We start from the raw sequence: 14,646 nt of genomic DNA, 5'->3' as shown, positions 1-14,646 counted from the left end.
TCAGTGACATTGGAGACATCAGTAACAGCAACGTCAGTGACATTAGTAACATTCATCTCTTTAATCTCTCTCCTCTTGTTTTCTATTGTTTTCTATACGCAGATGAAGTGACGATGTTGTCATTATTTTCTATTTTTCTATGTTTTTTATTCTTCCCAAAGAGCTGCTCACACACACACACACACACTGGGACCACATTTAGCTGCAATTAAAACTCTCCACTCAAGCTTGAAAATGGGAAGTGAAGATCCTGAGGTCAAAACGCCCACAACCAATCTTTCTAACTATTTATTAATTCATTCTACTTTTTAAACTTCTTTTCTGTTACGTGAACACAAACACAAATCTTCTTTAGTTTCCACTCGTATCTTTGATTGTTTTACATTACATACTGTGTACATGCAGTGATAATGTACGTGTGTGTGTGTGTGTGAGAGTTACTTGATGGGCTGGGTGGGGTCGGCGCGGCGAGCCCTCTGCTCCGGCGACAGCTGCTCCCACTTAAAATGGAGACTCCAGTCGAAACCTGAGAGAAAGAACAGACGGTGCAGAAACATCGTTTATATTTAGAGATGCGGGAAACGTCTTTATTTAGAGTTTTCATTTTACTGGAAACACACAAACGATACTGATATTAAAGGGGCATCCCTTCAGAATCAGCATTCTAAAATAATTTTACTGGTTTTTGAAGAGTCTTACGGTCGTTCGTATCGTATGTCTTATTTTGTTTGTTTGCTTGCTTATTTGTATCATTATATAATAAATTATAATAAGTGTCTGATCATCATATTTGCTGATGACGACGGCGTATTTATTGGTCATCATGTGACCTGATGCATCTCAAATAAACTAAAATTTAATGTTACATTCATAATTTTATTGTCTTTTTATGTATATATACATACATACATACATACATATATATATATATGTATATATATATATATATATATATATAATTACCATTTAAAGGAGACGCTGTAACTGCATTCCCACCCCCTATCTGTGTGTGTGTGTGTGTGTGTGTGGATCAATGAAAGTCCATTTTATTCTCATCTTTCTATACGATGAGCAACGACTTCATCTATAATTAAAATGTCCTTTGTGAGCCAAACTATCATCATCGATCCTCGCGTGTGTGTGTGTGTGTGTTTGTGAGTGTGTGTGGGACAGGTCTATTATCGGCATTGATTGGCAGACTGTTGTTACCAAGAGACAAAGATTGGACCAGCTAATGGAAAGAGAGCGGGATGATGATGATGATCGTGATGATGATGAAGCTCTTACAGGAAAGTGGCTTCAGAGACAGTGAAGGTGTGAGGGAACATTATCATCATCGTCATAAGGGCCGTTGATGTTTCCTGGCCAACTTAACTTGGTGGGCGGAGTGTGATGCCGTACCAGTGTGATGTCAACAGACAACAAAAGAGGACATCCAGCAGCTTTGATTGTCTCAACAACAAGACGTAAACTTTGTATCACAAGGTAGTGACGTCTTTCTGTTGCCAAATCAGCTGATTGTACCGCACCATTTTACTCTGGTACCCCAAAGGGAAGGGTTGGTGATTCTGGTACCATGGAAACACCAAAAACGCCAAAGTGTACCAAACCAAACTGAACTGTTCCAATGCAGTATTTTAAGAGCTAGAACGTCAGATTTTCCAGTGACATTCTACTGCAATTTGGCCAGAAAGACCGTAGATACACATGGTTTTTAAATACAACATGCGTAAATCCAAATACTTTACACTTCACTAGTGAAGATTTCAATAAAACATGTTACTGGAGCCCCCAAAAATGTTGTTTATGGGTTCTGTTACACTTTAAAAACACGGGATGCATTTGCACCGGGGAACTAGGATGAATTACTGGGGGCCCAAGGGCCCAACTGCTTTACTGCGCTACTATCCCGATATCTTCGCTACTATGTTATCCCGTTATTTCAATTTCAAATACCATGTAACACGTTACCATATTGCTAACAATGCCTACACTTACCCCTAAGGCAAATAACACAGGCTCATAATCCAAGTAGTACCGGGTCAGAACAAGGCCATAGATACAAAGAACCTCAAAAAAGTGCTCACAGCACGAAGTGCAGGTTCATGAACTCACCACGAGGGTTGTTTTTGTAAAGGAAACGGAAACTGAAGGAGCCTCAAGGCCGCGTCCTTCTTCTCAGACTCAAACACCACACTCACCTCCACGCAGGTCGGCAGAGGCCGCCACGTAGGCAAACGTATCCATGTTGATGATGTCGATGACCGGGCTGACCACGCGGGTCGCATCCTGGACACAAACACAAACACAAACACATTCACGTCATCTACAAGCTAGATGTTGAAAAAGGGAAAAGGAAAATGACAAAGAGGGAAAAAGGTGAACGCGTTCCCGCGAGCAGATCATCGAATTATATCCCAGTAAATGAGATTTTCAGTCCTGGCGTGTGAAACAGACTGTGTATCCCAAGGTCGTTATATTGCAGCGCATTGAAAGGAATCTGAGTCATTCAACGGCGATCATGCACACAACACATCCACTGAGGTGAGAGCGACCTCCACCTCCGCTCGCTTTCAATTCAGCTGCATTTTATTCACCTCAGCCGCGTTAATGGAAATAAGAAATAATGAACGTTCTTGCCAATGAAAAGCAGAATCAATCAGACGAGGAGATGGTAATTCAACACTGTTCACTTATTCTGAGTTTTCCACTTTATTATTTTCAATGTATTTACGTAACAAAAGAGTTGAAGAATGATGTCAAAGGTTCCACACGTCCTTCATGTCAGAGTGGACGTTAATGTCAAGACTAGAGGTCGACTGATGGACATTTGACAACCTGTTGTTTAGTCCACTTTTAATAAAAAATGTGTGTCAACAATCAAGCTGCTATATCATGGCGTCAGTGAGTATTTGCACTGGGGCCTGAGCCTCTGCGCTAATGTGTTACCATGACGATGTTTCGGATTTAAAACTTGGAAAGTAATAGCAACCTTGTAAATCCCGACATAGGCTTCCAAGATGGCTGCCAATTGCGTCAATCGTAAAAAAGAAAAACCACACACTTTGCTACTTTTATTGTTAACTGCACTTTCGTCTTATTTGTTTCAAAGTAGATCAGTCGCACACATAGAAATGGAGTGGCTAACATGTTGCTACAATGTTTGCATACGCAAAATACCATGTAGAGCGCTGTTATCATATTGCTTACAATGGCTAACAGTGGCTAACCAAAGATAAGCTTGCATTCATGTTTTTTTTCTTCCAACTTCTTAACTGGAACGCGGTCAACTCGGAGGAGACGTCACTTCCGATTCTGTCTTCCAACGTAAATGGAACGCACAATAACTCAGTGACTCTATTTAGATACAAGCTGTCAAAGTTAGCTTGAGGAATACAATAATGAAAATCAAGATACTTAAAAGTTCAAAGTACAGTATGTCAGACAGAAAAATGCTGGGCCTGCAACGTGCCGAGTGGCTACGAGGTGCCTTCAATGAGCGTCAGAAATGTCACTTCTGACAAGGAGGGGCTGAAACTCAAAGACTAAGACTTCTCTGGAAGATGTTTACTGACGTTTTTAAATGGTACACAGTCTGTATACAGGGGTTAACTGTCTTGCCCAAGGACATGTCGGCAAGTAGACTCTCATAGCCGGGAATCAAACCCGCAACCTTCAAGTTGAAGGACAACCCATTTTATCAATGAGCCAAAATCACAAATGAGAAGTAGAAGCAAATTTTCACATTGACTTTCCATTAAAACGAGTACTTTTGCAACTGGCAGAGTCGCCCCCTGGTGGCTATTCTATATATCTTTACTTCCACATTGGCATCAAGTAAACCAGAAAAGACTGTGTCTAATTTTTTGTTCCACATAACTGACTTTACCAACAGACATCATAATCAATCAGATTAAATGCACATTTAGTTGATATTTATGTCCGGCAATTGCGGTGGGTATTGTCTCCAGCACCTGTAATTTGCTAATTCATACTTTCTATAACCATCACACACACACACACACACAGATAAAGAGAGAACGTAATATTGAAATATTGAGCATCAAACATATCCCTTAATCATGTTTAATCATCCATGTTTGGTCACATGACTGTTATGGATTTAGCTCGGTTATTGCCTCCTTAACCCTTAAAAAAAGAACCACGAGGACAAAAAAAACAAAAAAACAGATCATGTCTACTCATATTTCTGCACTGATGGCACCATTTGCTCTTTAAAAAGGTTCCAGACCTGAGCTCCTTGTTAAATCACGGCGTGTCCCTCTGTTAGTTTGGCCAAATGGCTGCATGCGTCTTCAGCCGCTGATATTACAGAGCAGGTGGAGCCGTTCTGGACCATTAGCCGCAGGGTCAGAACAAGGGGACAAACAACAGCAGCAGCAGCAGCAGCAGTAACAGCAGCAGCAGCAGTAACAGCAGCAGCAGCAACAGCAGCAGTAACAGAAGCAGCAGCAGCAGCAGTAACAGCAGCAGCAGCAGAAGTAACAACAGCAGCAGCAGTAACAGCAGCAGCAGCAACAGCAGCAGTAACAGAAGCAGCAGCAGAAGTAACAGCAGCAGCAGTGACAGCAGCAGCAGCAGCAGCAGTAACAGTAACAGCAGCAGCAGCAGCAGCAGCAGTGACAGCAGTGACAGCAGTAACAGCAGCAGCAGCAGTAACAGCAGCAGCAGCAGCAGTGACAGCAGTAACAGCAGCAGCAGCAGCAGCAGTGACAGCAGTAACAGCAGTAACAGCAGCAGCAGTAACAGCAGCAGCAGGGACAGTCACATTACAAAGCACTGCATCTGCCTCATAACAGCCGTTAGCGTAATGACAGTGTGCAGCACTCAGGCTGAGGCGTCCGCGACATTAACGCCGTAATTGGATGAACGTTATTCTCAAACGGCTCGGGAACAATTTCTCTAATTTTCGGGCCATTTCTTCTCACTTCTCTTCTCCTCTGCCCAACGTTTTCCACGCGCAAGAGCGACGGGAACGACAGAAACACGTGTGCGTCGCTCGCTCCCGTCAGAGATGTAATTCATTACTAATCCTCGTTATGTGGCACAATAATAATGTAGTAATAAAGTGCTGACTCATGTTTTCCTGGTGTTTGGCGTAATATACGAGAAGAAGACGCTTTTTTGTGACATATGTATCGTGATATTCACACCTAGGCGTTTTTGTACCTTGATGTGCTTGATGTTCGTACCTTGACGTTTTCGTACCTTGACGTTTTTGTACCTTGACGTTTTCATACCTTGACGTTTGCACCTTGACATTTTCGTACCTTGACGTTCTTGACGTTTGCACCTTGACATTTTCGTACCTTGACGTTCTTGACGTTTGCACCTTGACATTTTCGTACCTTGACGTTCTTGACGTTTGCACCTTGACGTTCTTGACGTTCGTACCTTGAAGTTTTCGTACCTTGACGTTCTTGACGTTTGCACCTTGAAGTTTTCGTACCTTGACGTTCTTGACGTTTGCACCTTGACGTTTCCGTATCTTGACGTTCTTGACGTTTGCACCTTGACGTTTCCGTATCTTGACGTTCTTGACGTTTGCACCTTGACGTTGTCGTACCTTGACGTTCTTGACGTTTGCACCTTGACGTTCTTCACATTCGTACCTTGAAGTTTTCGTACCTTGACGTTCTTGACGTTTGCACCTTGAAGATTCGTACGTTGACGTTCTTGACGTTCGTACCTTGACATTTTCGTACCTTGACGTTCTTGACGTTTGCACCTTGACGTTTTCGTACCTTGACGTTCTTGACATTCGTACCTTGAAGTTTTCGTACCTTGACGTTCTTGACATTTGCACCTTGACGTTTTCGTACCTTGATGTTTTTGTACCGTGACGTTTTTGTACCTTGACGTTTTCGCACCTTGAGATCCGCACCTTGACATTTTCCCACCTTGAAGTTTTCGTACCTTGACGTTCGTTTTGTAACGTTCGCGCAGCTACATACGTGCCATTACCTTCATACCAAGATGTCCATACTGTGATGTGCTGTTAGTACCGCTACGTTGTATTATACCTAAGTGTTCATACTGTTATGTCCGTAGCGTGATACGACCGTCACACCATGAAGTTCATACTGTTAGCAAAGTTTGTACTGTTTGTATCTTGACGTTCGTACTGCGATGTTCGCACTATAACATTCTGACCTTAACGTTCGTACTGTGACAAAACAAAAACACAAGTTGAGCTGAACTTTGGGCAAAACTTTTCCATCTTAATCACTGAGACAGACAATTATTTTGAGGGGAATGGAACTTTATAATAGTCTTTGAGTTCTGCGTGTGTGTGTGTGTGTGTGTGTGTGTGTGTGTGTGCGCACGCTCTGTTTATACCTGGATCAATACCTCATACATTTAAATCTGAATATATGACTATAAAATGACGGGAAAGACAGTGACAAATGACCCATCTGCACACACACACACACACACAGGGACAGGGAGGGTGAGCATGAATATGGATGACGCTCTGGTTTTGTGTTCCGCTCACAAACACATCACACTCTGTGCTGGTTTCACTTATCGATCGCTGCCGTGGAGACGGAGATCAAAGGTCTTTAATATCAGCAAAAACAACAACTGTTGACACGAAGCGCCGCAGCAGGAGGAAGACGAGGAAGAGGAAGAGGAGGAGAGAAGTCAGGCGAGGTGAGAAGTGAAGGAGAAGAGGACAGGAGGTGTGAGCAGAGCAGAGGAGGTATGAATCCAGACAGCCAAAGAGAGGGTGATTGGAAAGAAGTGATGAGAAAAGGGAGCTGACAGCAGGTGGGAGGGCGAGAGCAGAGAGGAGAGCGGGAGGGAAGTGGACGAGATGAGAGGTAAGAAGAGAGGGAGAGAGACGTGAGGAGAAAAGAGGGGAGGAAGGACGACACTGGAGGTGAGAAAACAAAGTGTGTGTGTGTGTGTAAGGACAGAGAAGGTGATGGGGGAGGAGAGGAGAGGAGAGGAGGAGACAAAAATGGAGAAATGAGAGAGCAGCACTTATTTCTTAATGAGAGGCAATCAGAGCGGCGGCCACACACACACACACACACACACACACAGACAGACACACACACACACACACACACACACACACACACGTGTGTGTACCTGTTTGATCCTGTGCAGCAGAGGAGGCAGCCAGTCCTTGTTGACCTCACAGTGACTGTCCAGGAAGGTCAGGACTCCGGCTCTCGCAGCATCAGCTCCTCTGACTCTGGACCTGATCAGACCTGACCCACACACACACACACACACACACACACACACACAATGACTTGTAGTTAAAGCTGTAGTACGTTCTTTTCTATTCCACTCATCGCTGGGCGACATATTACTGACTAAACTTTTTCTACACACAATTTTGCTTTCCATGTTTCTCCCTTGCACGTTTTTTCCCTTAGTGTCCTTCCCCTCGTAACATCCCAGTTTTTCCCTTGACGTACTTTTCCCCCTTAAATTCCTTGTTTTTCCTTTAACATCCTTTGTTTCTCTCCCTTAACTTCCACACAATGCTTCTAATATTCACTATAATAAATGTGATGATTATCACTGTAAGAAAAGTCATCACAGACACTTTATCATGGAAATATCTCAAATCTAAGAGCAGATCTTGTCTCAGTTCAACATATATAGATATAATATATTATATTACATATAAATATATAATAATCTATATTATATTCATAGGTCTAACACTCGTGATGTGGAACAAACACAGCAGCAAAGTACAACAGTGACTTACGGTGAAATAAATAAATAACTAAAGAAGGTGAAGCTGATCAAACATGAAGCTTCACAGCTGCTGAATCCTGATTTTTACACTCGACCAAATAAAATGGATTATTTTCAGGAATAAGACGGTGAATAAATCAACTGTCACGCTTACGAGCTGTGACTATCAGACACACACATGGACGCACACACACATGGACGCACACACACACGGACACACACACACACACACACATGGACGCACACACACACGGACACACACACACGGACACACACACACACACGCGCCTGTGGCCAGTAGATTAATAAACGATAAAATCCTGAACGTCAGCAGAGTAAAAACCATAGAGTTCATAAAAATAGACGAAATCGTCTAATTTGAAAAGTGAAACACGTTTTTCCCTTAGTGTCCCCTTAAATTCCATGTTTTCCCTTAATTTCCTTGTTTTCCCTTAACATCCATGTTTTTCCTTTAACGTCCATTCCCCCCTTAAATTCTTGGTTTTCTCTCAGTGTCCTTGTTTTTCCTTTAACATTCTTGTTGGGGGAAGTTGGACAAAAGTAGCAGTTCACCACCAGGGGGCGACTCCACTGGCTGCAGGTTAGAATATAAGATTGAAAGTGATGTCAGCTGTTAGCCGTTACCCAAGAAGTATTTTTTTTCTGATTAATTAAATGAATTACTTAATTCATTCATTCACTCCATCACTCCTCCACTCCTTCAGTCTTTCCCTCCTTCTTTCCCTCCTTCCTTCCCTCCTCTCAGTCAGCAAAGAGGAAAATCGATGCAGGGCTCTTAGAGTTCCTGTCAGACATGAACACAACCTTTTAACAGGCCCATCACACTCTGCATACAAGTGTGTGTGTGTGTGTGTGTGTGTGTGTCCATCTGAAGTAGCAGAGGGGAGTGGAGGTTAGCGTCAGGGAGAAAAAAAGGCTGATTGCAGTGGTGTTACAGAGTGTGTGTGTGTGTGTGTGTGTGCATGTGTGTGTGTGTGTGTGTGTGTGTGTGTGTGTGTGTAAATGAGCCTGTTAGGGAGGTCTCCTTGATGAGGGCCAGTGTTCTCTTCTATTTGGACTAAATGGTCTAATCAATACTCCCTGACATGAAGACGTAGTGTGGGTGCATGTGTGTGTGCGTGTGTGTGTGTGTGCGTGTGTGTGTGCGTGTGTGTCGGTGACATTGTACGAGAGGCTGGGAAAGTTTCACGCCGCAGCGTTAAGGCCAAGACTCAGCCAATTAAAAATCCCATTTCATCCTCAATAAGGCTTTATTTTCTGGATGGACGGACACACACACACACACACACACACGCACACACACGTCACACACACGCACACACAGGACAGATCATCTACTCTGATAATGTGATAACTATCTGCACCAGTGTCCTCAAAAGTGTGTCCATTTTCTCCGGTCCTCACTGGACCCACTGGACAAGTTTGAGGGTAAATGAACGAGCTGTGTTTCCATTTCACCTTTTTTTTCCCCTGCAAAATAAAAGCCATAATTCTGTAAAACTGCAGGTTGGAGTATCTGCGGCTCCACCCCTGGCTAATTGTACTCAATTCCATTCTAAGTTGTTTTGTCGTCAATGATTTCTTTGTTTTTATGGAGCAAAGAATCTGAGAGTCTGACTTTTTCCGTAACCTGAGAATCCTGACTTTCAACTCAGAATTCTGAGGTTAAAGTCAGACTCAGAATTGTGGGTTATAGAGGTAATATTTGACACACACACACACACACACACACACAGACAAGAGATTGACACACGCAGAGTTTACCACGCCCTCTCCACGCCCCGTCCACACCCTGTTGGTGTCAGGAGTCGATTCTCCATCTTTTCTCTCTTGTAGCTTGTAGATGAGTCGGCCATTTTTAGACAAGTTCACTTTAGTCTCGGATCATTGGGAACTTTTTGGAATTGTCTACATCAGTAAGTACGGAAGAGTATTAGTGCCACGTGTAAAAAAAAAAAGAGTTGAAAGAAAGTCAGACCTCTCAGATTAAAGAAAAAGTCCGATTTCTCAGATTAAAGAAAAAGTCAGACTTCTCAGATTAAAGAAAAAGTCAGACTTCTCAGATTAAAGAAAAAGTCAGACTTGTCAGATTAAAGAAAAAGTCAGACTTGTCAGATTAAAGAAAAAGTCAGACTTGTCAGATTACAGAAAAAATCTGACTCTCAGATTAAAGAAAAAGTCAGACTCTCAGACTACAGAAAAAGTCAGACTTCTCAGATTAAAGAAAAAGTCAGACTCTCAGTTTAAAGAAAAAATCAAACTTCTCAGATTACAGAAAAAGTCAGACTCTCAGATTAAAGTAAAAGTCAGACTCTCAGATTACAGAAAAAGTCAGTTTTCTCAGATTAAAGAAAAAGTCAGACTCTCAGATTAAAGAAAAAGTCAGACTCTCAGATTACAGAAGAAGTCAGACTCTCAGATTAAAGAAAAAGTCAGACTCAGATTAAAGAAAAATCGAATTTCTCAGATTACAGAAAAAGTCAGACTTCTCATTTTAAAGAAAAAGTCAGACTCTCAGATTAAAGAAAAAGTCAAACTTCTCAGATTACAGAAAAGGTCAGACTCTCATATTTAAAGAAAAAGTCAGACTCTCATATTTAAAGAAAAAGTCAGACTCTCAGATTACAGAAAAAGTCAGATTTCTCAGATTAAAGAATAATCAGAGTCTCAGATTAAAGAAAAAGTCAGACTCTCAGATTAAAGAAAAAGTCAGACTCTCAGATTAAAGAAAAAGTCAGACTTCTCAGATTAAAGAAAAAGTCAGACTCTCAGATTAAAGAAAAAGTCAAGTTTCTCAGATTACAGAAAAAATCAGACTTCTCATATTAAAGAAAAAGTCAAACTTCTCAGATTACAGAAAAAATCAGACTCTCAGATTAAAGAAAAAGTCAGACTCTCAGATTACAGAAAAAGTCAGATTTCTCAGATTAAAGAAAAAGTCAGACTCTCAGATTACAGAAAAAGTCAGACTCAGATTACAGAAAAAGTCAGACTCTCAGATTAAAGAAAAAGTCAGACTCTCAGATTACAGAAAAAGTCAGACTCTCAGATTAAAGAAAAAGTCAGACTCTCAGATTACAGAAAAAGTCAGACTTCTCAGATTCTTTGCTCCATAAAAACAAAGAAATCATTGAAACTGAATCATTTTTGTGTTTGTTGACAAAAACAAAGAAGTTTGAAAAACAAAATCATTTCCACATTTTTCAACATTACATTACATGTCATTTAGCAGACGCTTTTTTTCCAAAGCGACTTAGAATGGAATTGAGTACAATCAGCCAGGGGTGGAGTCGAACTTGCGACCATGAAGTCTTTCGCACACATGGTACCGGTCTTAACCACTGATCCACTCCACCCCCTCAACATTCTTTGATTTTTAAAAACAGAACTTTTTAATGAAAACATTTATTTATAAATGACTAAAGGTTAGTTTCTGCACTAAAACAAACACACGCCACGTTTCTTCACCTTCTCTCTTGTTGTTGCGCAGACACTTGACTTTGGGCAGTTTGGTGAGAAGCTGACAGTCGCTGTCTGAGAGAAAAGAGAGAAACAAAACATCATCATCATCATTTCTATGAAGCAAATCAAACATGGATTTAATCTTTCAACACTTGTACACTTGTTCTTGGACATTTGACGCTCAGTGGAAGTGTGAGACGAGGGATTAAAGTAAGATATGATTGGTTATTAAATATGAACGTCACAGAGCAGCAGTAACAGCAGCAGCAGTAACAGCAGCAGTAACAGCAGCAGCAGTAACAGCAGCAGCAGTAACAACAGCAGCAGCAGCAGTAACAGCAGCAGTAACAGTAGCAGCAGCAACAGCAGCCGCAGCAGTAACAGCAGCAGCAGCTGTAACAGCAGCAGCATTAGCAGCACTAACAGCAACAGTAGCAGCAGTAACATCAGCAGTAACAGCAGCAGCAGCAGCAGCAGTAGAGATCGTGTAGATCAGAGGTTTGACATGTTTGTGTAAAGTCGTGAAAACAGCCTCTGCTAATGCTAATGCTGCTACATGGAAAACTACACCTGTACTACAGGGAAAACTACACCTGTGCTGCAGGGAAAACTACACATGTACTACATGGAAAACTACACCTGTGCTGCAGGGAAAACTACACCTGTACTACAGGGAAAACTACACATGTGCTGCAGGGAAAACTACACCTGTACTACAGGGAAAACTACACCTGTGCTGCAGGGAAAACTACACCCTCCAAAATCTAAACACTGTGTGTGTAAAAAGCTGTGTTTTCTACAGGAAATGACACATCCACGACCAAACATGAGTCGGCAAATCACACACATACGGAGGAGAACCAACGTTTTTTTTTTTAAAGAAACACAATCTCCTTTCAACCCTTAGTCAGCAAATCTAACTTTTAGGGAAGAAAACCATTCACAGCAAGAAATGAACCACTCACTCTACCACACTGAAGTCCATAGAGAAAATCACTACTGCCCCGTGTGGTCACTGTGTCACTGAAGTGAATCTGAATGAAAGATTTTAAACGCCAAATTCACAGCTTTTAATGACATCTTAAGTGCACTGCAGTGTTCTTGTCCACTGAGCTGCCTGCTCCTGTGTTTCTTCAGGTTTTCTTAGAACTTTTGACTGTTCTCATTAAATCTTGAACTCAAAAAGTTCAATTCATCACAGGATTTGAACTCTAAACCTCAGACACGCGAGTCTTACTCTTGCAGCAGATGCTATTCTACTATTATTACACATATTACATACATATGTAATATAATACATGTAATACATACATACATATATAATATATGTATATATATATATATATTATATACATAAATATGTGTGTGTGTGTGTGTGTATAGCTATGTTACATAAACATAAGATAGACTGTATCAGGGTTTGTTCTCACTTTAAAAATTACTGCTTTATTTTCTCTGATCGGTCAAATTCACTCTGACTTTGAGTTTCCATGGCGATGGATCAGCTGCTGACGAGGCTCCATTATCTGACCTTTGACCCAGAATGAAGACTTTTTTTTTCCATCTCCATTGTGATCGTGAAAGTGTGAACACAGCTGCTTCTGTTCTCTGAACTGTTCATGTGTTCATGTGTGTGACCTCTGACCTGGAAGAGAATATTTCCAGCGTGTTTTAATGTGCTCATGTGCTCATGTGCTCATGTGCTCATGTGCTCACGTGTTCACGTGTTCATGTGTTCACCTGTGCATGTGTTCACGTGTTCACGTGTTCACAAGTTCACGTGTTCATGTGTTCATGTGTTCATGTGTTCATGTGTTCACGTGTTCACATGTTCATGTGTTCACGTGTTCACATGTTCATGTGATCACATGTTCACGAGTTCATGTGTTCACATGTGTATGTGTTCATGAGTTCATGAGTTCATGAGTTCATGTGTTCATGTGTTCATGTGTTCATGTGTTAATGTGTTCACATGTGTTCATGAGTTCACTCACCGTCGTTGCTGAAGTCGTCCACCAGGATGATCTCATGAATGAGATGAACTGGAGTTCTGTTTAAAACGCTGCAGAGAAACGAGAGAAAAAATGAAACGATAATGACGAGCAAATGCCAACATACACACACACAGGAACACACAAACACACACACACACACACACACACACACACACACGCACACACACAGAAACACACTCACACACAAACACACACACACACACACAAACGCACAGACTCACAAACACACACACACACACACACACAGAAACACACTCACACACACAGAAACACACTCACACACAAACGCAGAAACGCACACACTCACAAACACACACAGAAACACACTCACACACAAACACACACAGAAACACACACAAACACACACACTCACAAACACACTCACACAAACACCCACAGAAACACACTCACACACAAACACACACAGACACACTCACACACACACAAACACACAACGACACACACTCACACACAGAAACACACAAACACACAACGACACACACTCACACACAGAAACACACACACACACGCACACACAGACACACACTCACACACAGAAACACTTACGCACACACACACAGGAACACACACACAGACACACACTCACACGCACACACACAGACACACTCACACACACACACAGAAACACACACACAAACACACACAGACACACACTCACACACAGAAACACACTCACACACAAACACACACAGACACACACACACTCACAAACACACTCACACACAGACACACACACAGAAACACACACAGAAACACTCACAAACACACACGCACACACACACACACACACACACACAGAAACACACACACTCACTCAAACACGCTCAGGTGCTCATGAATCCATTATGTGTGCGCTGCCATATGAAGCAACAACATATTGAAAATGTCAGCTTAAATTTCTGTTATGAAAACGTACGACGACGTGGTCTCGGAAGAAGAAGAAGGAAAAAAAGAAAAGAAAAGTATTTCATTAAAGGCGAGAATTGAAACATAAAAAATTCATAACTTTTTACCGGAAGAAAATGAGAAAAATGTGTTTTTGTCCTCGGTGAGTTTCTGCTCCATTTTATTTCTGCTCCTCAATAAACCAGCATCTGTCTGTCTGTCTGTCTGTCTGTCCCTCTGGGAGGAGGAGGGAGGAAGAAAGGAAAGAAAAAGAGGGCAGGGATCCAGCACAGGAAGAAAGGAAGGAAGGAAGGAAGGAAGGAAGGAAGGAAGGAAGGAAGGAAGGAAGGAAGGAAGGAAGGAAGATATTTCTGAAACCAGTTTGTAAACCACTCACTCTCCCACACCAAAGCCCATAGAGAAAATCAGTGATTTTAGCTGGCGGGGACACAGGAGCTGCTGCTCTACTGCTGCCTCGTGTGGTCACTTTGTGTCACTG

At 41.9% G+C, this 14,646-nt stretch overlaps 1 protein-coding gene across 2 annotated transcripts in view; it reads right to left on the bottom strand.

The window, feature by feature from the left end:
* The window catches only part of galnt14 (UDP-N-acetyl-alpha-D-galactosamine:polypeptide N-acetylgalactosaminyltransferase 14 (GalNAc-T14)), a 95,671-nt gene that overhangs the window by 15,474 nt on the left and 65,551 nt on the right, over positions 1 to 14,646 (bottom strand). For both annotated transcript variants that reach the window (XM_058614208.1, XM_058614210.1), the window contains 5 exons: positions 13,221 to 13,288; positions 11,233 to 11,298; positions 7,120 to 7,241; positions 2,202 to 2,289; positions 442 to 526 (listed from right to left, as the gene is read on the bottom strand). In XM_058614208.1, coding sequence (XP_058470191.1) covers positions 442 to 526; positions 2,202 to 2,289; positions 7,120 to 7,241; positions 11,233 to 11,298; positions 13,221 to 13,288 — 429 coding nt within the window. The remainder of the gene's footprint in view (positions 1 to 441; positions 527 to 2,201; positions 2,290 to 7,119; positions 7,242 to 11,232; positions 11,299 to 13,220; positions 13,289 to 14,646) is intronic.

The sequence above is a fragment of the Solea solea genome, chromosome 17 (assembly GCF_958295425.1).
Source record: "Solea solea chromosome 17, fSolSol10.1, whole genome shotgun sequence".
NCBI classification, from domain to species: domain Eukaryota; kingdom Metazoa; phylum Chordata; class Actinopteri; order Pleuronectiformes; family Soleidae; genus Solea; species Solea solea.
The sequence above is the reverse complement of the archived record's forward strand: the minus strand, read 5'-3'. Positions and strand labels throughout refer to the sequence as shown.